General features: G+C 26.5%; 1 protein-coding gene across 5 annotated transcripts in view; it reads left to right on the top strand.

The window, feature by feature from the left end:
* Positions 1 to 26338, top strand: part of Tao (Serine/threonine-protein kinase Tao) — a 31102-nt gene that overhangs the window by 1564 nt on the left and 3200 nt on the right. For 2 of the 5 annotated variants that reach the window (XM_087165973.1, XM_087165974.1), the window contains exons 2-18: positions 2627 to 2748; positions 3488 to 3602; positions 4919 to 4990; positions 6106 to 6207; positions 6286 to 6331; positions 8198 to 8347; positions 8437 to 8589; positions 9404 to 9497; positions 11030 to 11111; positions 12406 to 12579; positions 13291 to 13485; positions 14250 to 14426; positions 15085 to 15219; positions 16191 to 16319; positions 17343 to 17540; positions 17945 to 18184; positions 23653 to 23865. In XM_087165973.1, coding sequence (XP_087022099.1) covers positions 2732 to 2748; positions 3488 to 3602; positions 4919 to 4990; positions 6106 to 6207; positions 6286 to 6331; positions 8198 to 8347; positions 8437 to 8589; positions 9404 to 9497; positions 11030 to 11111; positions 12406 to 12579; positions 13291 to 13485; positions 14250 to 14426; positions 15085 to 15219; positions 16191 to 16319; positions 17343 to 17540; positions 17945 to 18184; positions 23653 to 23865 — 2292 coding nt within the window. In that variant the 5' untranslated portion in view covers positions 2627 to 2731. Of the gene's footprint in view, positions 1 to 897; positions 962 to 2626; positions 2749 to 3487; positions 3603 to 4918; positions 4991 to 6105; positions 6208 to 6285; positions 6332 to 8197; positions 8348 to 8436; positions 8590 to 9403; positions 9498 to 11029; positions 11112 to 12405; positions 12580 to 13290; positions 13486 to 14249; positions 14427 to 15084; positions 15220 to 16190; positions 16320 to 17342; positions 17541 to 17944; positions 18185 to 23652; positions 23866 to 26338 lie in introns of those variants that run through there. The other 3 variants (XM_087165977.1, XM_087165976.1, XM_087165978.1) reach the window with 3 other exon arrangements.

Genomic DNA, 26338 nt, shown 5'->3' on the forward strand with positions numbered 1-26338 from the left:
AAGGGAATCAGATTTTCTTCCCCAAATTTTGGTGCCAAAGCTCCTACTCAAACAAGTTTTAATGAAAAATGAAGAAAAGTTTGTTTTCTTTTTTCATTCTCAACAATGTCTTTCCTCTCTAGATGATCTTTGATGAATGCTATATGCACAGATTAAGACTAAGAATATACAAAGTAGATTACTTTGTTCCTTTTACCCAAGATATGTAAGTCACAGGTCTTTATAAATTAAGAAATGTAAGGGAAATACATTAATGTTAGCAATGGACTCATACAAAGCTTTATATTTGTAACATTAAAATAAAATGTGTAAAAAATTTTTTGATATGTTAATGATTACATGCTATGTTGTTTACTAACAACAACAGATTTAGATATAGCCCCCATTGTTTCGGCAACAACTTTAAATCATAAATAGTTCCTATAAAAAATAAAGTAATTTATAAAATTTGATTGCAAACAATGCAATTTATTAAAAATAGACATATTAAGAGACCATATAAACAAAATACTTTATTATAGAAATTTAAAAAGGCTATCTTTTATTGATAAATGAGAATTTAAAAACTTAGCTTTATGCAAGCTGTGGCATGATAATCCATCATTCACAATTTCACCTTGGGTAGAAACAAAATTGCAGCTTTAATTAATGCTAACTAAAAAATTTTCAAATTTTAAAGTAATTATATATTATTTTATGATTAAACTATGCACGCATGTGAACATATATTGCCTTGAAATTTTTAAAAAACTAAACCCTTTTTTTTAACACTAAATATAAAATTTGCTAGTGTGTTTAAACAGCGTTTTTTTCTTTTAAAATTAAAAGATTTTGAGTGCAAGTAATAAAAAACTGAATTCATAAAAATTTTTATCATCATTTTTTATTTTAGATGTTTTATTATATTCTATTACAAATATAGAGTTCATGCTTTTTAGAAAAATATGTTTGATCTTACATGGTAAGTAACATATTTTTCGTATTTCGTTGTTAGTGTATTACAAATATGTAAAATCTGTATTTAAATGAAATATAGCTTAAATTAAAGAGCATGGTTGCATATCTTTGATAGGGTAAAACTTAGTCCTTACTACGACCCCTGGGGTAAAATAAAGTTAAAGTTTTACTTCCAGGGTTGGGTTTTTGCCGTCAAAAACTGGTTTTTGACATGACAGTGGTAAAAACTGTCAAAAACCTACTGTTTTCTTTAATTTATGGCATATAGCGGACAATATACTATTTTCACTTAATTGCCTTTATAAATGAATGTTGTAAATGATTGCTATTGATTTTGCATTTATATACATGTATTCTTATAGAAGGATATACATTCATACAGAAATATTGTAATATACTTATTGAAAATAGTGATACTTAACTTTTATCATTATAGCTTGATTTGCAAAGGATTCAAAATTTTGCCCTTCTTAATTGTTAGAAATGAACAAACAAACAAAAATACTTGGAACTATTAATAAATTCAAGAACTAAAAAGAATTTAAAATTTGGCATTTCTTAAATATTAGAAATAAGCTAAACAAAACTTTCAAAACTTGTAACTACTAACAAACTCTAAGTCAGGAATGACTTGACATTCTTCAGTAATGTAATATGCCAAACAAAATGATGCTTGAAAATGTTGAAAATTTTGTTTAGTATCCTAATATTTTACTTCAAATAGTATGATTTGATATAATCATGTTGGGAAAATGCAAAAATCTGTTCTTAAATATCTTTTAACAACTTTTTTTCTAATTTTATTGCCCAAAAATGAATTAATTTTAAATCATAAGCAGTTGAACTCAAATTAAAATACAGTTTTATCAAAACTATGGGTTTTTGACAGAGGGTTTTTTGACATGACGGTAAAAACCATGGTATAAACCCTCATGTGTCAAAAACTTGCCAACACTGACTTAAACAGATTTTTAACTCCTGTGGATTCGACTGTGGGTTTTAAGTCCCAGCTGAGTCATTTGTCTTTTATTTCTGATCTAACAAGATTGATAACTGTATAGTATGTTTTATTCAATGTATAAATTTTTATTTAATTTCTTATAAATTTTTTTATGAAATTTGAACTTTAAAAAAGAAAAATAAATGAAAATTAGACGTTTCCACGTATCTCTGGGAGCTGAGAAGTTTTTTAAAATTTTTGTAAGCAAATGAACTAAAACTGTAAAGGGCAAATTTATTGTAGTGGCAAATTTTTAGCCTATTGAAGTTCTCAACCATGCCCTCAAATTTATGTTACATTTCTTTTCAATTCAGATTTTATAGATGTGCATTTCTCTTATAAGTTATAGTGGTAGAAGGTAGCATATTTATAATGCCAGCTCATTTATTAGTTTTTTAACTTTTTATTTATTGTTATAATTTGAAATGACTGTTTAATAAAAATGCGTGTTTTAAGCCTATTAAGATCTATCATTATTAATTAAATTAAACTTATAGATGAATGTTTAAATGGAACCTCACTTTTATGTTCAACTCATTATTTTATATATTTTTAATGACATTTCATGTTTTAATCGAAGAAAGGAAAGTGTAGCATTAATTTTTTATGAATAAAATTTTGTTTTTAAATGTACTTATTTCTTAAAGAATAAAATTTTTGTTTTTGTAGAATGTAGTGAAATCATGAGGTTGCTTTTATCATATTTGTTGGAGAGAAAGCAGCAATAAGAACATTTTGAAGTCTTGCAAATGAAATAATTTGGTTGGGATTACCATGCCTTCTTTACCGAGGTAAATATATGTTCAAGATAAATAGATGTAATTTGTAATAACTGTTTGATTTAAACTTTTATTTCTTTATTGATAAAGAAGTTTCTATAAATTTTATAAATGATCAAGCGTTTGAAAAGTTGAAATAAAAATATTAAAGGAATAAATGTTTTGTCTGCAGTTGGCTTTATTTTCTTAATGTTTTAGTATGATTTGATTATTAAAATTTTATATTGCATTGTCTGATGAAACAATTAAGTCATGATAGTAATCTGAGGTGTTATAATGAGCTAGTTCTGTGATTCAAAACCAGTGAGCATGTACCTGAAAAAAAAAAGAAAACTATTGTACTATATAGAGTTAAAAAAGTTTAATATCAGAAAGTGAAGATTTTCTCTATTTTTTATTTATCTTTTTTTTATGCCAAGAAACACTTCAGAACTGGATAAAATATTTTGGTAATAAACTTTTATTTGTAGAGAAAAGTATTCTTGTATTTTTAAAATAATATCCAGTCCAGTGTGTTCTTTTCAAAATTCTATCTCTGATTTATTAATTTTGTAACTTAGCTCCTGCTTATTGTTTTGAATATTCAAAACTCTATTCTTTTACCATAAGTACAATAAAAACTGATAACTGTTGTTTTTTAAACACAATTTAACATCTGTAAAGCTTGTTAAAAGCTGAATTCCTACTGCACATTCTTTGGAAATTATGTTATAATAATTAAATTTAATTTATATTTGTTTTTTTCCCCTAGACCTGGTAATTTGAGGGATCCTGAAATAGCTGAATTGTTTGACAGAGAAGATCCGGAAAAGATATTTATTGACCTAAGAGAAATTGGACATGGAAGTTTTGGAGCTGTATATTATGTATGCATTTTGTTTGATGTTGGGAATTTAAAATAATAGTTTCATTCAAAGATCCATTTATTTTTCTTCTAATTTTGGAATACCTCTTAAAGACTTTAAAAATACTAAGAAAACTAGCTTTGTTATTTTCAGCTTATCAGCTTAAGGTGGTTTCTGTTAAAATAATAAAATAAGTGTAATTTGATATTGAAAATAGACAAGTGTGTGAATAACTGATTTCTGAATTAGGTAATTAAAATGTGTTTTCTTTGGAAAAAAAATGTTTTTTTTTTTTGAAATAGTTGAGTATTTTTAAGTGTAATTGAAAAATAAGTATCCAATTTAGCAGAGATATTTTCTCTAATTAGAACATTTAAATCTGAGCCTTATTATTTAAGTCTTAAAAACTTTTAAATTTGCCAAGCTTTTAATCATTTTTAAATGTAAATCATTTTTACATTTTTTGTGCTTAAAAAGTCACTGGACGATTTTTTAATGTTTGAAAGAGACATTATTCAAACATTAGTTAAGCAAAGAAGATTGTCTTTTCTGATTGAAATAACACTGAATCAAATAATGTTTAAGAGATCCAAATGAATAGTTTTAATTGATAGCAATAAATAAAATTATTTGTTAAAAAAATATTTTTTTTCTTTTACAAAACTGTTGCCAAATTATTAATTATAGCTTTATAAGTGATTTCAGTTTTGTTTTACTTGAATAGATCCTGAGTACAATATGTTCTGTTATCTCTCACACACAAATTAACATTACAATATTTACTCAGAAAATTATTTATAACCGTTCAGATTGGTATAATTTTTCTTATTACAGCTAATAGACATTTGTAAAAAATTAAAAAAGTTGCTATTTTTTGCATAGGCAATACTTTTTAAAAAACATGAAACAAAGGATAATTAATATTAATAGTTATTATGCTTTCGATTATTTATGTAATCAGATGTAGCAAAAATCAATTGATTATAGAATTAAAACCTTTCCATAGCATGCGTACTAATACAAAATAATTCTTCCACTTTTACTGTTACATTTCTCCTAAAGTCTATCTAATTAAATGTTAAATTTTTAACAGATATAATAAAGCTAGTTAGTTCTAATAAAGTTAAATGTGCTGGGTAAACTCCATCTTTACTAATTTTTAAATATGTATGTATATGAATATATTAAACCTACCTATCATAGTTGACTGCTAAATTAGCTTTTTCAAAAATCTAATAGTTCTGATAAAATATGACACTTTGAGGCATTGTTGACATAAACTTTATATCGAATATATATTTTTTATATGTGACTTATTTTAAGTTCTTTTTATGTAGGCAAGAAATGCAGTCACAAAAGAAGTGGTTGCTATCAAAAAGATGTCTTTTACTGGAAAGCAATCTGCTGAGGTATGTAATTTAATTTTTTGCTGTTTTTGAAAAATTGTTTTCTATATTTCACATCTTTATGACTCAGAACTAGAGAAATACTGCTGGAAGACAGAAAAATTGCTTTTTTTTATTTCGCATGTGAATAAAGGCTTATATTAATATGTCTCCTAAAGTTTATTTACTAAACACTAAAAGCTTTATTAAAATGTCTATTTGTCTTTTTTATTATGTTGTGTAATGAATACATCAAGCTAGGTATATTACTTCTGATAAATCACATTAAAGTTTATTAATGCAATTTAATTATCTCTTATTTGACTTCAATAATTAAGTAGAATTTATGTTTGAAAAAACTGTTAATGTGACACATTTTGCCTTTGTTGTGGCTCATGTATACAATATACAAATTTTTATATAGTTGTATTATCTAGCATTTTCTTTAATATCTAATTTTATATTAATTTTATAATTTTTTTTTTAAGTTAAGTGCATTTTACACAAAAGTCATCATAATGAATGATCCATCAGTTATTTAAGAAATGGTTACTTTCTTCACATTCAGTAACTTGAAAGTTTTTAAAACTGGCTCTAATTAATTTTAAATATTAGTTGTGATAGTTAGTATCACTATAAATAATTCAAAACTTATGCAGTTTTCTGGAACAGTATAATAGTATTTAGGAACTAGAGATTGAAATTACAGTTGAATCATTTCAAATTTAAATGGCTTTTATATAATCACCCATTACTTATTTTTTGATTGTTTTATACCAGTTATGATTTTTATATCTTTTAAGTTATGCTCTGCAATCTTATTTGAGTGATCCATCGGTTATTTAAGAAATGGTTACTTTCTTCAGATTCAGTAACTTGAAAGTTTTTAAAACTGGCTCTAAATAATTTTAAATATTATTTGTGATAGTTAGTATTACTATAAATAATTCAAAGCTTATGCAGTTTTACTAATGATGTAAAAAATTATGTATAATTGATAGTACTATATATATTTACTACTATATATATTTTTACGTAATGTTTTTAAGAAAACACTCATAATGTAATGTTAGAATTAAATTTTTCTATCAAATAAATCTTAGCTAAAAATATGTTTAACAAATATATTTTTGTTTTAGAAATGGCAAGACATAATTAAAGAAGTAAAATTTCTACGCCAACTAAAACATCGAAATACTATAGATTACAAAGGATGTTATTTAAAAGAACATACAGCTTGGGTATATATTATAATTATTTTTATCTTCAACTTCTTTGCAAAACAAAATTTTTTACTAAATATTTTAAATGTATTTCAGCTTATTATGGAATACTGTCTTGGTTCAGCTTCAGACATAATAGAAGGTATTATTTCAAATTATTTCAAACAAAAAATAATTTTTAATAACTATCTTCAATAAAGACTGCATTCTATCTGACATATAAAATTTCTTTGTAAAATATCAACAATGCATTAAGCCAAGTTTCTTTCTTTTAAAAACCACTTTTTCAGGATAACATATTTTCATGTAAGAGAAAATTAAGCTATTATCTTCTACAAACACATAAAAATTAATCTTTGCTGTGTTTAAACGTTTAAATTAAACCAAGTTCAATTATCTTAAAAATTTATGTTGAAAATTTATTTTTGTCATGCAATTCTTAAAATCAGGTGAAATGACTTATGTATCAAAAGGGTTTTTATCATAAATTACTGTTTTTTTTTTTACAACAGCTTTTTTTATATAAATATTTTAATATCATAGGTGATTAGTTTACCTGTGGGATGCATCTAAAAACTGGGGAATTATCCAGATATTTTGCAAAATAAGTTCAGTCTTAAAAAAAAAAAAAAACTGCTAATATTTTTATTACAACTGAATTGGAAAGTGATTATTTTAAGCAGTAGCAGTTGATATATAGTCAGTGCAGTATGTGGAAAGTCTCTAATTTCGTAATAAGTTTTATTTTTGATAAATGTTCTTATGTATTTTAATTTAACAAAATTTATTTAAAAAAAAAAAATGCATTTTTTGAAACAAATTGTGATAATAAAATTTTTTTTACTGTTCTATGATAGTATAGAATCTGTTGATTCAAAACATAAGTATATGTTAGTGCTCTCATTGACATCTGACTAGCCTTAGAAGTAAAGCTAATCTTTAGAGTAAAAATAGTTAAATAAAAAAAATGTTAGCTTAATGAATTCTTGCTCAAGTAATTTGCTGGAAAAAAATAATTTTGCAACTTCGATTGTTTTATTGCCCATGGAAACAATTTTGTGCAATGGTAATCAGAATTGAGAACCCTGATATATTCATTCCAATTTTGTTTCCATTTAAAACCCATTTCATTCCATTGTAATTTTCTTCGAAAGTAATAAAAAAGAAAATTTTCTAAAGATTTGGGCTTTTATATATATATATAATTCAATGTTGCAGGATTTAAGAGGCCAAAGGATAAATCTAAAAAATAAAACCGACATGGAAACACTGAATTATTGTTTACTCGTGAATCTTTAATTATTATTTCTTCAGTACTTAAGCTAGTTACGATTAAAAGGAGTTGGTAAGTCTGTAAATAATGTATGTATTTAAGTTTAATGGTAATATCTTTGGTGTATTTTTTTCTTAAAATATTAAGATATATTTATAACTAAGAAGAAAAATAAAATCAAAACTTGTGCTATTTTATTGAAGAAGTGTTAATTATTTTAGATAAGGAGATAGACTTTCACATTTTTTAAAGTATTTTTCAAATTAATACATATTTTTTAAATATAGGATTAACAAATGCCTGTTTAATTAATAAAAAATGACAATAGATTACTTTTTATTTTTATTTTACTACAGAATTAATTTTATTTTTTACAATTTTGGGGATGTTTTAGCCATATATGTGTGCATGATTTATAATTTTGTTTTCAACAGTTTCAAGGAATCCAAACCTAAGTCTTTCATATAAAATCTTTTAAGTATTGTTGAAACATAATTTGTTTTTAAAACTATTTATGCTCTTAAAAGTATGCCTCCATATTTGCTTACTTTAGATTTTCTATAATTTTCAGGAAATTAGTATTTGAAAAGTGTATTTACATCTACAATTTTGTCAGATTTTTGCTCTTTATTGAAAACTTTCTCAACTTAATAATAATTTTGTTAGTAAAAGATTTAAACTAATTAATTTTCTTTTACTTTCAAGTTATGTTATAAAAAATCTTTTTAATTATAGTGCACAAAAAGCCTCTCAAAGAAGAAGAAATAGCAGCAATTTGCCAAGATGCTCTTCAAGGTTTGGAATACCTACACTCTCTTGGGAGAATACATAGAGATGTTAAAGCTGGGAATATATTGCTAACTGAAAATGGCACAGTTAAATTGGGTTAGTTGAACAGTTTAAGTGTAATGTTAACTTGTACAATGTGTAGCTGATATTTTTTATTAATTTTTGAATTTTCTTTCAATTTAAAGCTGATTTTGGGTCAGCGTCTATGGCTTCACCCGCTAACTCTTTTGTTGGCACACCATACTGGATGGCACCAGAAGTAATTTTAGCAATGGATGAAGGACAGTATGATGGCAAGGTTGATATATGGTCACTTGGCATAACTTGCATTGAATTAGGTAAATGTAAAATATTTTTATTAAGTAGGAATTAAAAGTGAATAATAACAAAATGTGGCATAAATGTATTTTAGTTTACAGAATCTGTGCTTAATAATTCATATTATTAAAATATTAGTTAAAATTATAAGGATTGATATATTTTAGTAATCTAAGAGTTCAATTAACATAACATGTAATGTTGATTGAAAGAAGAAAAACAAGAAAAAAAAGTTATGACCTAATACAGATGGTTGATGTGATTCATAAAATATGTCCTATTTTTTAAAAAAACTTTTTAAATGTTTTTTCATTTGTTATAATTATTAGCAAAATTATTATGAACTTTGTTAATAATAGAAATCCCTATGCCTTTTTTTTTCTTCTTCAAAATTCGCTGCATTTTGAATAATATTAAAATGCTAATCTTCAGCAAATGATTTGTGATTTGATTGTTTGTCTTTCACAAAGGTTTACGTTTTTTAATATAATATTTATAAAATATATATATTTATATTTTATCTCAAGGCATCTGAAGGAAATAATTTGTTTCACTTATTTTTCTCCTATTAAAGATATAAAGGTGTGTTTTGTTGTACATCATATTGTGTCAATAATTTGTGAGTGTCAAAATTTAGATTAACCAATTATTCATAAAATTAGAAATTTATTGTAAGATTTTTTTTAGTTCCAACTTATTTTTATGAACTATATTTGTCAACACATTCATTTAGTGATTTATTAAAATTTTGTTTTGAAGTTTGGCCTTTTTTTTTGTACAATAACTTTAAACTGACTTGTGACTCTTTTTCAAATTTGTTGTTTTTAATTTTAGCTGAACGAAAGCCACCCTATTTCAACATGAATGCAATGAGTGCCTTGTATCATATAGCCCAAAATGATTCGCCATCTTTAGGGCCTGGTGACTGGTTAGTAGCTTTATTTTTTTAAAATTCTATTTGGATATATGATAAATAAATATATAAAATATTTGATTGGTAGTTTTTTATATATTTGGTAGTTGTATATATTTGGTAGTTGTATATATTTGGTAGTTGTATATATTTGGTAGTTTTATATATTGGTAGTTTTTTATTTTTTATATATTATAGATACACAATTATTTCTATTGTGTACGTATTTTGATATATGCTAGATACCAAATTTTTTTTATTTAGTTATTGAAATCTGAATGAGAAAAAAATTAGCTTAGGGAAATGTTTCTTTTTTATAATTTAAATACCAGATTTTGAATATTCTGTTTTCCTAATTGCTTCTTAGCAATAATGAGAAAATCAGATAATTATCAGGATATGAACTTTGCCGCCTTTACAAAGAACATGGCTTTACCAAATATATCAGAATTTTAAAGAGAAAATAGGCTGACCATCTAACGTAATCACCTGATGAATGTACATCTAAAATAATTTTTATGACTTGGCCATCTGAGGATTGACCAAGGGGAAGACCCAAACTCGGATGGCCCGCCCGTTTCTGTAGATAAGGAGTTTCTCGTACTGAGCTGTTAAAACTAAAGAACCGTTGCTGAGAACAGGCGAGGATGAGGGAGAATCCTCTAGAAGGCTAGGGCTCATCCGGGCTGTCATGCTAATGATGATGATAATTATCTATCTATGTATATAATGGTGCAGTAGTGACCTCCTCACTAAACTGTACACCCTTATATTGCTCATTTTTTTCAATTCTTGCCCTAACACAATTTTCTTTGAACTTATCTCTATCTCCTTTTATGGTACTACAGCCGACGTTGGGCATTTGCTTGCTGAGTAGCTTTGTTCCAAACCTTTCTTTGTCTTGGATTTCCACTAAGTAAGTTTTATAATGGTTAGATTTTTTTCTCCATCATCTAACCATCTTTTGAGTCTCTGTCCTGATCTTTTTTAGTTTTTTTTTTAAATTTTCCAATTAATAAACTTTCTTAGCCCCAATTGAACTTATCTAATATATTGATAAGAAAAGGTTCATAAAACATCAAATTATTTGCAATTGCTACAAGTTGTGCTAAATTTATCTTTTATGGATAGAAATATAAAACAAAGCAGCTTCACTGTATCGTAAGATTGTGTGACAAATCATTTCATAGCTTATAAAAATTAGTCGAAAATACTCAAGTTCTGTGATATATCACGGCAAAAATTCAAAATATTATTACTTTTTTATATAATGATTTTTTTTATGTCACATTATATGATGTGTTTTACTTTATTCTTGTCCAGCAGGCTGAATGCAATAAAGGACTGCTGTTCATTGTTATTATTTTTTTTAAAAGTATAAATTATATTTAATTATCATTTATTATATATTGTTCTGTAATAGTGTTTCTATAGTATTTCTTATCATCATTAATTAATTAAAAAAATGTAAAGATTTTATATTTTGGAATAATAATAGTTTATTTTCAATTTTGAAAAACAAAATTTTTTTTATTTATTTTATTTAGGTCAGAGTCTTTCCATCACTTTGTAGAAACCTGTTTACAAAAGCATCCTACTGATCGACCGATAGCTGCCAGATTGCTACAGGTAAAAACTTCTTGATTAATAAATTTGAAACTAATCTTCAAAAATAGAGTATTTTCTAATAATTCACTGTTTAAAGCTTTGGTTTTGTTTGATTTCTAACGTAATGGTAGAATCTAAGGTTAAATAAGGACACTTTAAGAACAAGTATTTTTTATCAATATGATAGATTTTTTTACTCAATTTTGTTTTAACTATTTAATTCTGGTTTTATTTACTACTCTTAATAAGTTTACACTTGTTCTATAATTTAGTAATAATAAGTCATAAAAATATATATAATTCTGCTAAGTATGTTCAAATTATAATTGAAAATTATAGTTGGTCAATTTTTTGTTTCATCATTAGCTGTCAAGTTTATGCAGACAAAAACAAAAAAACTTTTTTTAAAAGCTTATGGCAGCATTCTTAGACATAGTACAGCACCAAACTAAGCATCCTAATTTGATTTATAGCTGTAGCATTTTTTAGGTTTAAAAAAAAAGAGGAAGCTGAGATTATTTCTAAAAATGTCATCAAGCTTTATTTTCTGATTGATTAGTTCTATCTCCTGTTATATTAATTTTATGTCCTTTAAATTCAGTTTAGTGTTATTATTAACTGTAAAATACTTCAATAATAAACTCCTATAACTCTGAGACTCCTTCCCTAAAAGAATTGTTCAAATTAAGGATTTTTGTTGATGCAAAAATAAATAAAATTAAAGCCTAATTATAATAGAAGCCTTATATTATTCATTATCTATAATTTAACATGTAAGCAACTTATCCTATGAAATGATAATTGTAAAGCTTTCTTATTAAATATTTTATTTTTAAACTTGCTACTAATTAAATAATTTATGTTTTTTAGTCGTACAAAAGAATTTCTGTTATAATTACTTATTAAAAAGTAATTTAGAAAACAGTAAATACACTAAATAATAATTCTTATAATGTTTTCTTTCAATGATCCTTGGTACTCCTGAATTTATATAAATTCTTCAATTTGTTTGATATAATAATATTACTTATTTCATATATACTTTCATAGCTAAATAGTTCCAGCATGTTAATATTTTTATTGTTTTTATTGTCTTACAAAAGAAAAAAATCGTGTATTCTTATGATCAATAAAGGCATTTATTTTACAATAGAATCATTCCATATTTCAGAAGTAAAATTATTGCTTTTTAATGAGTTATATAAAATAGATTATTCTAGTTGAGTATGATAACATGTCATTAATTCATGTGTTGAGGCTTGCATAACCATTCTTTTACCTCCTGTTTATGAAAGATATTTCTTCTTTCTTTCAGCATCCATTTATAATTAGCCCTCGACCTTCCAGAGTAATAATGGATCTTATACACCGTACAAAAGCTGCAGTTAGAGAGTTAGACAATTTAAATTACCGTAAAATGAAGAAAATCTTAATGGTGGATTCCCAAGAAAACGAAGTGAGTACTGGCGAACCTGAAGAAGACAGTACTGTAAGTACTAATTAAATGCTGATTAGCAACCATCTATAGAACTGTTTTTATTATGTAGTTTTGTTACGGATGTTCATACTTATTCTTTATTATTTTAGTCAATATTTTAAATATCCTTTTTTATGTACTTAAACAATTTTAATTAATATGGAATTTTTATGAGTAAGGTTTATAAATAAAAATTAATATTAATAATATTTAAAACTTTTTCAGTGCATAAGTATTTTATTTTACCAAAAATTTGCATTCTGCTATTTAATTTGTTAAAGATAATAACCTTTTTTAAATTTATTGAAATTATTTTTAACTGTAATCTAATGTGATTTCAACCTTCAGAAATTTTTAATATATTGCTGTTGTTAATAATGTACTCATCAATTCATTATATTTAAGTTTAGTGTAATATTTTAATAATATATAAGTTTATTGTAATATTTTAAGTTACTTAAAATTAAAATTGATTTTAAGGCTTTGATTTGTAATTTTTAACTGCTTATTAAAATAAGTTTCTGTAAATTTCAATTCAAAAAATGTTTAACCCCTTTAGTGGTAATTTTTATTATTTTAGATTTTTATTGTTTTGTATTTTTGGAGTAATAAACTTACAAAGCTTTTGCTTCTTATTTATTTCTTACTGAACTTTAATTATCTGTAATATATATATGCATGTTTATTGTGGCGTTAATTCAGGTCAATCATTTTTGTTTTTAGGAAGATGATCAAATTGGTGGAGATAGCAGTAAAAGCAATAGCATTGCTAGTACACACAGTCAGCAGAGTGAAAATATTAGTGCTGGAAGCCAGAGCAGTAGTACGAGTAGTCTTCCACCAGCGTCTGAAACAGATTCCACTTACAATTATCCAGCTTCATTCCGTGAAAGGGGTGGAATTCGTCTTAGTCCATCGGTAAAATTATCATTTATTGCATATTTACTCTAGAAAATTTATTTATTATTGCATGTTTTGTGGGTTGGAGACTTAAGTCATTAATGTTCATATTTGAGACTTTTTTCCTTGCATTTTAGAACATTTTTGGCATTGAGTCAATCATGGGTGCAAGTCTTCTGTCCCCAGGACGGATTTCCGTCTCTCGAAAATGTCCGCGGTTGGAAGTAAGACGGAAACAAGACTGACTTGAAGACGGAAATCAGAATTTTTTTTCTTTTCTGACCTTAAAAATATTTTTTAGGTCTACGTTATTGGTCTATTTTCTTATGTCCCGTTGTTATTTTATCAAAAGACAAAATGAATAAATATTTTTTGTACAGTGTTTAAACTTGATGTATTATGGTAAAGCTTTCTTAGATAGTTTGCATATTCCGAGGGGGTATTGTGTATGTTAGGTATAGTCAGAAAATTTTCAGTCTTGGTCTTTTTTCCAACTTGCACCCATGGAGTCAATTTTTATATGTTAAGTTTTTCTGATAGTTTTTAAAAAATAATATCCTTTTTAATTACTTTTGACTTGCTGAAATATATTGTCTTATAAAGTAGATTTGATTGTTAATTTATTTCAATTTGTTTAAACCAAAGGGACAAATTTGATGTGAGAAAATTTTTTATTTATATTATTTCTGAAACTTATGTTGTTTTGAAATTATAATCTTTTAAAATATAATTAGTTTATCTGAACTGAAAAAGGAATTTTTTTATTATTATTATTTGTGTAGAATTCATCATCTACCAGTTTGAATAGTGCAGATGTTGGAGCAAATAATTTTGCTACAATTAGAACAACATCAATTGTTACTAGACAAATCAAGGAACATGAACAAGAGAATCATATGCATGAACAGATGTCTGGCTACAAGCGAATGAGACGCCAACATCAAAAAGCTCTCATACAAGTAAGTAAAATCTAATAAATCTGCTTGACAAAATTTTACTAGTATATATATTTATTGCCGCTCATTAAAATCATCATAATATTTCTTCAAACAATGACTGTAATTATATAGAAGCAGACCTTCCCACTCCCTTAATATACAATTTCTATAAATTTTGTAATATATATTGAATAGTATGTAACTGGTTCATTTAATATTTCATTCTTGTATTTAATTCACACTTATAATTTTTTTTTCTTTTGTGGGAATAAATTGTTTCATTAGCTCTTTTGTAACCATTTTAGTAGGAAAAAAAAACTTTCTATAATATAAAATATTCCAGTTATTTGAGGATAATTTTCTTAAATAATAGATCCCAGTCAATAGTGACTTAACTATTTCTTGTAGACTTTTCGATTGCTACTATTTCTACATTTGTAGAAAGCTTCAAATTAAAAAATTTTCTTCTTTGTGCCTGTTTTGCTCATCATAAAATTTGTCGTAAAGTTTTAAAACAAAGATGACTATTATACCTGTTTTATTGTTTTATGTTTATATATTATTTATAAAAATTACACAACATATATAAAATATACTTTAAAAGTGTTGTGTGTTAGATATATGTATTATTCCTGAAACTTTTAATTTAAACCTCTTGTTAATTTAAATTTTGCTTTAGCTTGAAGCCAAATGTCGGCAAGAAATGGAAGAACATAAGCAAAAATTAGACAAAGAATATGAAAATATTCTCACTCAATTCAGTAAGGAACTTGAAAAACTTCAAATGAAGCATCAGCAAGAATTAGAAAGAAAGGTAAATATTTTTGAAATTAATTTTCTTTTCTCGAAATTAAAAGCATAATTAAATGATTTGCATACATTGATGGTATATCTATCAACCTATTATGTTTATCAAAAACAATCAAACCAAGAATGCTCATAGAATCATTAAATGTTACTTAAAAAGAATCACCAACTCACTATTTTTATTGTGATCTATTAATGTGATGAATCCTAGTTTATTTATTTTTTTAAAATTACAAATGAAAGTTGCATTTCATGATAATTCAGCAATTGATGAAAATCAATTGTCATTTTATAATTGCTTTTGATTATTATATTCATTCAGGCATTATTTTTATTGCAATTGGTATAATTTATAGTCAAGCAGCATTGATTATTTTTATTGGGTTTTGTCAACTTAATTTTTCTTTTTTGCGTAAATATCTAACAATAAAAAAAAAACATTACACAAAATACATAGTGTGGCTTATCAACGAAAAGTTTGGAAACCTTTTAAATTAAGAGCATATTTGGTTTACGAGCAAATTGTTAAATGTTTTCTCTAACTTCTAAAAATGGCTTCACATCAAGCAAATAGAAAACTTTCTATCATTTATATTAAATGAAATTTTGTTTATAAAATTGAATAGTACTGTTCAGCTTTCACGAGAACTTCCCCCAACTCAAAATTTTGTCTGTTGCTATAAAAACAAGAATAAAATCATTTTTGGCACAGAATTTAAAGAAATGATTCTTCCTTTATACACCAAAGAGAACAACCACATTCATATCGAAGCAATTTATCTTCATATCACCATAGTGACTGCCAGCAGACTAGTCTTATGCCTTTAGAAGTTCTTGTTACACTCAAACAGTACATATTATTTTCATACTTATAAAGCAGCAAGTCTATAAATGAGACTGCTTAATTTAAATGTCTTTTAAGTATTGTTGTATCTTAAGTGTCTTAATATATTATATTCTTATTTTTTTTTTTTTTAGCTCAAACAAAATTTAGCTAGTGAAAAGCGAATTAGTAAAAATATATCACAACAACATGAAGATGAAATAAAACGGTATCAAGCTCAGCAGAAAACAGAGTATAAGTATTTGAAAGACAGGTTAAAAAGAGTGAGTTAAATTTGTTTCACATTTATTTAGTTTGCGAAATTACTTTATTTTGTTTTATACCAAAACATACAAAATTTAAGAAATTCGAATGATTTTTATAAAATGCTTAATCAAAAATTTTGTCTAGTTAAGCCCTTATTTTACAGTAGAAGTTAGACCTTCTATTATTATTTGTATTTTATATTAAGAAACAACTAGTTTGCTTTAGCATCGTAATCTAAATAATTAAAATGATATATATTCAAATTAAATATAATTTATTGCAAAAACAATATTTTTGTTTCTTTCTCATAAAAGAATTATCTATATGAATTTATTAACCTGCGTTACTTCATGAAAATTCAACATACATGAAAATGTCCTGATGACTCGAAGTGCCATTTCAATGTTTGCATTGTAATTGAAGTTCAGAAAGTAAATTATGGTTTTTAAATATATATTTTCAGTTTTATTTTAATTTGTTAAGTAAAAATTTAAGTAGTTAACTTGTATTTATTGTTTTTATAATAGACTGAGTTTTATAAAACATTTAAAAAGCATAATGAGTTTGAATATGCATTAAATTTTTTCATTATGAATATAAAAAAATGCCTTGGTTGAATTTTATAGACAAGTTCAGAGGAAAAAAAAGTGTCAAATTATTTTTTAAAAATATTTATAATAGCTGAAAAGTATGTTGTGGTTAGCTGTAAGTTATAATATTAATTTCTAAGTATAAGGCAGTTTTCAACGATAAAAGATGTTCTATAAACAACGTTCTCCTGTCGCTATATTTTCTTTATTTGACTTTCCAAATTTTACTGATGCTTAATTTGTTCTTCAAAAAATTGGAGAATAAGTAAATAAATTATGTTCTAAAGATATTTTAAGTAGAAGCTTCATTTATTTTAAAAATATTGGTTTTTAGTAGTAAAGATATATTTTTTTCAAAAGAAAAAATGTGTAGCTAAATTTTAATAGAAGTAATTTTTATATTATTGAGTAGTAGCGATTTTTAGTTATTTAATGTGTTTGAACTTACAGGAAATCAGTGGTGATGGTTCTTCAAGGCAAAGAGACGATGTTATTCGAAATCACAAGGAAGAAGTTCTCCAACGCCAAACAGCATCCATGCAACGCCTTCAAAGAGAACACTCTGATACACATCGCTTAGAAATTAGAAAGTTTCGTAGACGAAAATTATTACAGTATCATCAAATGGAACAAAATCTTCTAAGAGATGTGAGTATGTCTACTTTAGCCTTTGAAGTAAATGGATTGTGTCTGCTGTTTTTAAATGCTTAATTAATTCTTTTAACAATGCTTAGCTGTTCATGGGTGAAATTTCCTCTAAATTAAAGTTTTATTGTTACAACATTGTAATTTTGCACTATAACTAGAAGATGAGAATTTTTAAAGGATATCATTATAAGCTTGCCTTTTAGGATACCTTATTTATCTTTGTATATTTATCACTTTCTTAATTACAAATGCTTTCATCATAAATTATCTTAAATTTTCTAGGCTTTAACGATCATTTCACATTAGTTAAATGATTAACTTTTAAAATTCATAATTTATTAATAATATAATTTCCTCAAACAGTTTTGTTAAAATTTCTAATAAAAGAATGCTTTGTTTTATAGGAATTAAATAAGAGACAGTCCCAACTAGTACAAGCCCATTCTATGTTACTTCACCATCATGACTGTACTCAAGAATTAGAATACCGTCAACAAAGGACTGTTCATCAACTAAGAGAAGAACATGTTCGTAAACAGCACCAAACTGAATTAGCCAATCAACAAGAGTATAACTCTAGAAGAGAAAGAGAGCTTCGAAAAAAACATGCCTTAGAAGTTAAGCAGCAGCCAAAAAGCTTAAAGGTTTGCCTTTCTCTTGTAACTTTAATAACAAAGAGTGTTTTGCATATTTTTTTAATAATTATAATGTTTTCACAAGTAATCAACAATCTTATTCAAATCATTAAAATGGCCAATTTAAATAATATTTTAATTACTGTTTTGTTAATGAGAATCATTAATTTCAATTAATAAGGTAAAAAATCAATAATTATGAAATACATTGATTTTTCAAGATATATATTGAAAATTAGAAAAATAAGATTCATTCTGAAAAGAAAAATGATTCTAAATTCTATGAACTATTCTGTAATACTTCTATATGTACTACTAACAAAAAATTGCAAAATAAGTGCATAAGATAGGAATTTTTTCTTGGCAATATGTCGAGGCACAATATTAATAGTGCAAATCCTGGCTTATGCTGATGATTTGGTAATAATCGCACAAACAAAAAAAGCATTGTTAGAAGCAGTTACAGCTTCTAAGAATTCTTCAGGAAAGATGCGTCTAGTTGTTAATGAAAACAGTACCAAATACATGCTAGATGTAAAACACCTGCAAATTTTTAGAAACCGAAAATTGTAAATTCAAATTTGTTGACAATTTTACTTATGTTGATTCAAATATTAATGCCTTAAATAATATAAGCACAGAAATAAAGAGACACATTATAGCAGCTAATCGATGCCTTCAGGGCTTAAACATATTTCTAAAGTCAAAATTTATTAAAAGAGGAACAAAAATGATGCTATATAAAACAATCATTAGACCTGTCTTAACTTATGGATCCAAAACATGGTCTTTAATTAAATCACAAGCTGACTTGCTTGCTGTTTTTTAGAGAGAGTTTCTGTGCTATAAATGTGGATGGCTTATGAAGACAACAACATAATTTTGAACTATATAGCCTATTCAAGGAAGCTGATATCAACAAAAACCTCAAAATAAGCCGATTAAAGATAGCAGGTCACATCTGTGGAATGAACCCTTCTTCCTTGACATTTAAGATTTTCAATTATAAACCAATGGGAATTAGAGTTAGAGGTAGGCCTAAGATCAGATGGCTTGACTGTGTGGAAGAGGATTATGAAATCCTAAGAATTTCCATGAGAACAATGGACAAAGAAAAAGAGCAGGCTGGAAGAAGGCTCTGGCCCACAAAGGGCTGTCATACCTATAGAAGAAGAATATTTATAAAATGTTCTATTTTAATGTTCAAGAGTTACTCAAAGTTATGAACATAGTAAAGATATTTGTTATTATAATATGCTAATTAATCTTTCTATGTATGTAATTTATATAATCTTGAGCAGAATAAGTGCAGAAAGGAAATTAAATCAGCGAATCAATTTTATTTATTTGGTAAATGTTAAAGAATTTTTTATCTCATTAAGTAAATTTACACTTAAATGTAAGTTGTACTTCCTGAAAGATCTTATAAACATTTACTTTAGTTTAAAATCCTTTAATCTTGATAATAATAAGTCAGCCTGGAAAGAAACATATATAAAATATAACTTTAGTCAAATATTTATATATATGTGCGCTAATTTCATATCTGAACATCCATTTACTGGAAAAGTCTATTTTCGCCCCCGATTTCTTACTAGAAATCTGGAAAAATAACTCTTTTTCCAGTTTCGATATTATTATTTACTTTTTTTATTGTTGCTTTAAAAAAAAAAAAAAAGGGTCTGAGGGATAAGAATCCTCCACTTTTCTGTTAATTTCCACTTCTTTATGATTTTTACCAGACTTCTGATTTTTGTTAGGTTTTAATCCAATTTCCGATATAATAGGAAAAAAAGGAATATCATCGAAATAAAATCTGGCATGTCACTACAATGCGAAAAAATTCGTGTATTTTTTTTTCTCGTCTCACACAAAGTGATTTTTACAGCCAATAATCATGTTCTCACATTCAGAGTGTGCAAAAGTTTCACATTTTGAAAAAATTGTGGATTTGAGATTAAATTAACACAACTAAAGTGGGTCATTAAGTGATTTGATTAAAGTGGGTCATTAATTTGAAAATCATAATAATATATTAAAATGAAATCAAAATTTTAAAAACTATGCGGTAATTCTAAACTGCTGAAAATGCGATTGACAAAACCACATGGACGATAGAACCGTCGTAAATCATGTTTGGCATCAAGAAGTAATTGTACAAATGGAGGATTCAAAATTTCCCCTTATATGAAAATCTAGCATTAATAAACTGAAAATCAATGGCAATAACCTTAAAAAATATGATCTTAAATTAAGGGTGAATTGTCAATAATTTAATGCAAAATGGGCAATTCGAAATTTGCCAAATGAAATAATAGCAGAAACTTTGAAAAACCAAGTAAAAATCCATTTTAATAACTACTGTAAAAACAATCGGTATAAAACATAATAGATTTACTGTGGAATCGTCGCTAATCAACTGGATAAAAAAATGATTGCTGACTGAAATCTGTGATTCAGAATTTGCAGTATGTAATAATGGCTTATTAAAATATCAAGATTTTAAAAACCATGTGGAAATCTGTAACAAAAGCTACCAAAGTAGCACGACCACACAAACCATGTGAATTTTAGGCTGTTGATTGAAGTTGATGTTAATTATCATCTGTTTGTTATTTTTTATTGAATAAGGATGTTTTGATATTTACTTCGAGACATTATCCGGAGAAATATATTTTCGGACTTGCTGAAGTCCCAAAAATTCCGAGTACGGGATTTTCCACTATATATTTATGTATGTATATATATGTGAAATATATCATATACATGTATTTACTTATCTACTGTGTGCCTTTGAGCCCTAAAGGCTCCTCTTATGATGGGCAATTGTAATATTCCTTAATTTTCTGTTAAAAAAATGTTTTATCTATAAATTATTACTTGCAAAACTGTAATGTTAGTAGTTCTAATAATGTGAACATGATACCATAAATCACTTTGTTCTTTGATTTATCTATTTTCCTTCATTGTATGAATATTTTTGGATCATGAATAATGAATTCACTTAAATGTTCAAATGTTGACTTGCACTGTCTTTATTTCCTTTGTTGAATATTCATTGCTGTAGTTGTTGGTTACTGAGTTCACAAAAATATATTTGTTTTGGGTTCTTAATTCTCTTTCTATAAAATTATTCAGCATAACATTTTGGATATACAGTAAAACCTCGTTAAGTCGTCACTCAAGGGACCGAACATTTTCGACGACTTAAGCGGAGTGACGACTTAAGTGGAGTTAGAAATTTCTTTAAAAAAACTAAAATAACATTGAAATTTTTTAATGGACTGCAATAGGATTCGTTGAGAAAAATTAGATTTTTAGAATGTAATGCACATGCAAATAAATGTGTAGAAAAGGAATACAAATACTTTTGTATAGTTACCACTTTTTATTTTTATTTCTGAGCATTAAAATAGCTTAACATAGTGGATTGATGCAGGAATTGTTGATTGCTGTTAACCGTCTTTTCTAATATCATCAGCGCCTTGAATTCTTCCTCTGTTGTGCTTTCAATTGATGTTAAATATCGTCTAACTTTCTCTAAGGCTTCTAATGTTTCAGTCTTGCTGGGCGGAATTCCACACGAATTCTCATCATCACTATCCTCGCTGGAACTGTGTTGTTTTTCATCTAAAAATTCTGAAGTTAAATCTTTTACAGTCGCTTGTGAACAAATAGTGATGTCATTGTCAATATCGACAAATGCATTTACGTCATTGACACTGCAACCTTTTTCATTAACAACTTGCAGCAAATTTTCTAAGGGCTCGGGATCGACTTCTTCACAGAGGATATCTTCGGATTCTGCATTGGCTACAAATCCCGCGTGTCTGAAGCAATTAAAAACAGTTTGCGTAGAAACTGAGCTCCAACTTCTATGCACATAATTTATCGCGTCTAAAACGGAAACTTCAAACTTTTCATTTTTATCCAATGCTTTTATCAGGTCTTTTACTAGCATTTTTTTGTACTTTCTTTTGAAGTCCCGAATTATCCCTTGATCTAATGGCTGAAGAAGTGCAGTAACATTTGGAGGAAGGAAAACGATTTCAATAGCTTTTAAGCTTTCGGGTTGACTATGGGCTGTGCAATTATCGATAATAAGGGCAACTTTTCTCTTTTGGCGCGAAAACTGGGAATCCAATTTACGGATATGCCGTTCCCAAATCATTGTAGTCATCCATGCATTTGAATTTGCTTCATATTCAACTGGCAGAGATTTAACGTTTTTGAAACAACGTGGCCTTTTGCTCTTGCCTATCACTAGTGGTTTAAGCTTTTCATTTCCATTCATATTCGCTCCCAGCAAAAGTGTTAGACGTTGCTTGCTGGCTTTTCCAGTGGTGCATTTTTCGCCCTTAAACGATAGAGTTTTATCAGGCAAAAGACGATAAAATAAGCCCGTTTCATCTAGATTAAAAACATTTGAGGCATCAAACCTGGATAAAATGTCCTTGAGAACACTGTTCCTCCAATTTTCTATAGCATCACCATCAACAGCTGCGGCTTCCCCACAAATCGTTTTAAAAGAAAGACTATTTCTGTCCTTGAAACGCTCCAGCCAACCATTGCTGCAATGGAAATCTTCTATGTTCAACTCCTTAGCAATTTCCATCGCTTTTTCTTTAAGAATGACGGAAGAAATAGGCACATTTTGCGATCTTGCATGCTTTAACCATCGAACTAAAATCTCCTCGATCTCGTCAAACTTTGATTTCCTCATTCTCTTTCTATTGTCTTTGCAGTCTGCTTCTTCAATGGTTTGCTTTGATGATAGAATATCACTTAAAGTAGTTCTCGGAATATTGTGTTCTTTGGCAAAAGCTGTTTTCGAAACATTTGACTTTTCAAAAAGTGCAATTAAGTCCTTTTTTTCTTTAAGAGATAACGAGGTAAGTTTTCGTTTTCCCGGCATTTTGAAACGTATTCAAATCACAATTTTGTAAGAAAATAAAATGGCCCTTATAGCGGGGCTTACTCGCTATGAAATGAAGTCCCACTGAAGTACGTACAATAAAGAAAAACGTCTACACTCGACTGAGTCGGAGCAAGAAGTGAGTACTTTGAACGATTGGCATGCAAAATTCCAAGAATCCAAATCCCCTAAAAGGAAAGGAATGCTCACAGCTGTAGAGCGAACTTCGTGGGTGGTCCGAAATTCCCGGAGATACTTAAAGTGAAAGGGGCGGGTCTGAAAAGATAACAGATTGGTTTGCCATTAAAAAAGATAGGTTTGCCATTTTTTGGGGGTGACGAATTATCCGGAGTAGAGATAAATTCGATGACGGGTAAAAGAGGGTTATTTTACATTATTGTCTATGAGGCTTAGTCGGGACCACATGATAACGACGACTTAAGCGGAGTGACGACTTATCAGGGTGACGACTTAATGAGGTTTTACTGTATTTATTAAAGTTTAATTTTTAGCTTAGTTTCAAACATTTATACTTGTATTTTTTTGTTATTTAAATTTTTAGCAAAAAGAATTGATGATTCGAAAGCAATTTAGAGAGACTTGCAAAATTCAAACAAGACAGTACAAAGCTTGGAAAAATCAAATTTTGGCTTCCACTCCTAAAGAGGAACAAAAATTAGTTATTAAAAAATTAAAAGAAGAGCAAATGAGGAAGCTAGCCATCCTTGGTGAACAATATGAACAGAGCATTGCTGACATGCTACAAAAACAATCTGTAAGTATTTTAGTTTTAATAACAAACTAAAAATTTTAACATCCTCTAGCATTTATAATCTAGATAATGATTGTTTATTATTTTTTTCTAAACATTTACAATCAGAATAATGGTTGATATGAGCTGCTTAAGATGTCATTCACTTTCCATTTCCTTTTTCTGCTTATAAATAGTTTTTTGTTTTTTTTAAATATTGTCTCTGTCGTTGTCATTTTTTAGTTAAGGTGAATTTTGTAATTATAAACTTCATTGGTCACATTGAGAAAGTGCATTTGTCCACCTTTTTTTTCCAAGGGTTCTGTGCTTATTTATTGATTTTGAAGTAAAAAAGCAAAATTTCTTCGATGAATAGCATTTCCCAATTGATAGTTGTAATAAGAAATAGTTGTAACAAAGTAAAAATATTATTTTTGATATAATTAGTGATGACTATTTATTTTGCTTCATTTTCAGCAAACTAAGCCAAACTTTTATTTAAAATTTCTCTTATCTAATATATCAAATGTATTTATGAAAAACTTATGGTTGATATTTTGTATTTTAATGTATTTTAAGAAACCTTAGCATAAATGACTTGAATCTTATCTTGCTGATGATATAGTATAAAATTAATTAACCTTTTCCCAGAAATTTAAGTTTATCACATTAAAGGTAACTTATAACTTTCAATGTAATAAACTTTTTCCTTGCATGAAGACACAAGAAAAGATCTTTGAAATATTGATCATGAATTTATTATCATAGATAAAATAATTTATTATAAACTAACAAAGATAATTTTTTTAAATTTATTTTTTCAAGCTAACAAATTTCTTCTTTTTTTTGTTTTGTTGATATAACAGCAATATGTATGCTCTAACTATCAAAAATTGTCTGTGACAAATTTTAATTAATTTCAACTGATTTGCATTAAGAAAGTATATTATTTATGATAGTATTTAATACACATTACTAATTGACTTACTGGAAGAACATTCTCTAGTTTATATTAAAGTTAGAAGTTTTACTAATGTCACTAAAAGTCTTGTATTCAGTCTCATTACCTTAATCTGTCATATTTTACTATTTTTCTGTAATATTGTGTTATCTTTTTTAATCATTTAAACTTGTTTAACTACCATTTTCCCAATATAATTTGAGCATTTTCAAATGTCTTATTTGTTCTGCTGATTTATTATTCATATGGCTCATTCCAAGTGAAATGGGCAAAAATAAATAAATTTTGTTCCTGTTTTGTAATAAAAAATGTTTTTAGCACAAATATTACGAAAAGTTTATTCAAAGTTGTCTGATTGCAATCAAAACAAATGTGTGTGTGTGTGTATATATATATATATATATATATATATATATATATATATATATATATATATATATATATATATATATATATATATATATATATATATATATAAAATATATAACATTTGTCATTATGAGGAAAAAGATTCAGATCAAGAAATTTTGTTTTGTGTGTTATAAATTTGTTTGAATTATTTTGATTAAAAACCACTTTTTATTACTTTTTTTTAATGTTCAATATTTTTTCTCACAATGTTAAATATACTTTGAAGTAGTGAAAGTTATTACCTACAAATATATATAGCACAATAAAGGCAAAATGAAAAAGATAAGAGAGAAAAATGAAGAAAATTAATTAACTTATACCCACACACATATTTGGCATTTTAAAGCTTAATTACATAGTACTAGTTACACAACTTCTTTCTAATGGCACCAAAAATAAGAAAATTGGCTCATAAATAAAAAAGACATTTTTAACATATGAGTTATGCCATTTTTCTCAAACTTTAAAATGGTTGTAACTCTGATCTGAAAATTCTGAGAAAATTATTTTAATTTATATTCATCAAGGACTTTTCTACAAAAAAAAAAAAAAAAAAAAAAAAAATCTATAGCATGCTATTGACTATTAGTTGATTTTACTTGGAATGAGCCATTTATGAATTATGGAATTTTAAGCTTTAATAACATATTTCTAAAACATTGAATACAGTACTAAAAAATGAAAGGACTTCAAAATTCAGAATTCATACTACACTAGTTCTAACTATATTAGATTGGAGAATATAAAATGCTTCTTTTTTAGCTATGCTTGCATGAATTACTTATGTTCGATTAATTCATAATGCAGCATTGGAAAAGAGTATTGTTAAATAATAAATTTTCAGCATACAAAACAGTTTAAAATATTTTTTCATTTGTGCTTTTAATTTTATACATATTACTTTGTATTCTTCCATTCAGAAATTGTATTCTTGTGGTAATTTTTCTATTCTAGTGCAACTTAACTTATATTCAACATTGTTTTGCCAACCTCACCGAAACATTTCGAAATTTTTTTATCAATACTAAATAAATTAATAGTTAATTGAATAATTGTACTTTTCACAAAATCTATTGCTGTTAGAGTTAAGTTGTTTGTGTAAAACTATTTTAACATTATAATTTT

This window comes from Parasteatoda tepidariorum, chromosome 6, assembly GCF_982258835.1.
Source record: "Parasteatoda tepidariorum strain Cologne lab strain chromosome 6, Ptep-v5.0, whole genome shotgun sequence".
NCBI lineage: Eukaryota > Metazoa > Arthropoda > Arachnida > Araneae > Theridiidae > Parasteatoda > Parasteatoda tepidariorum.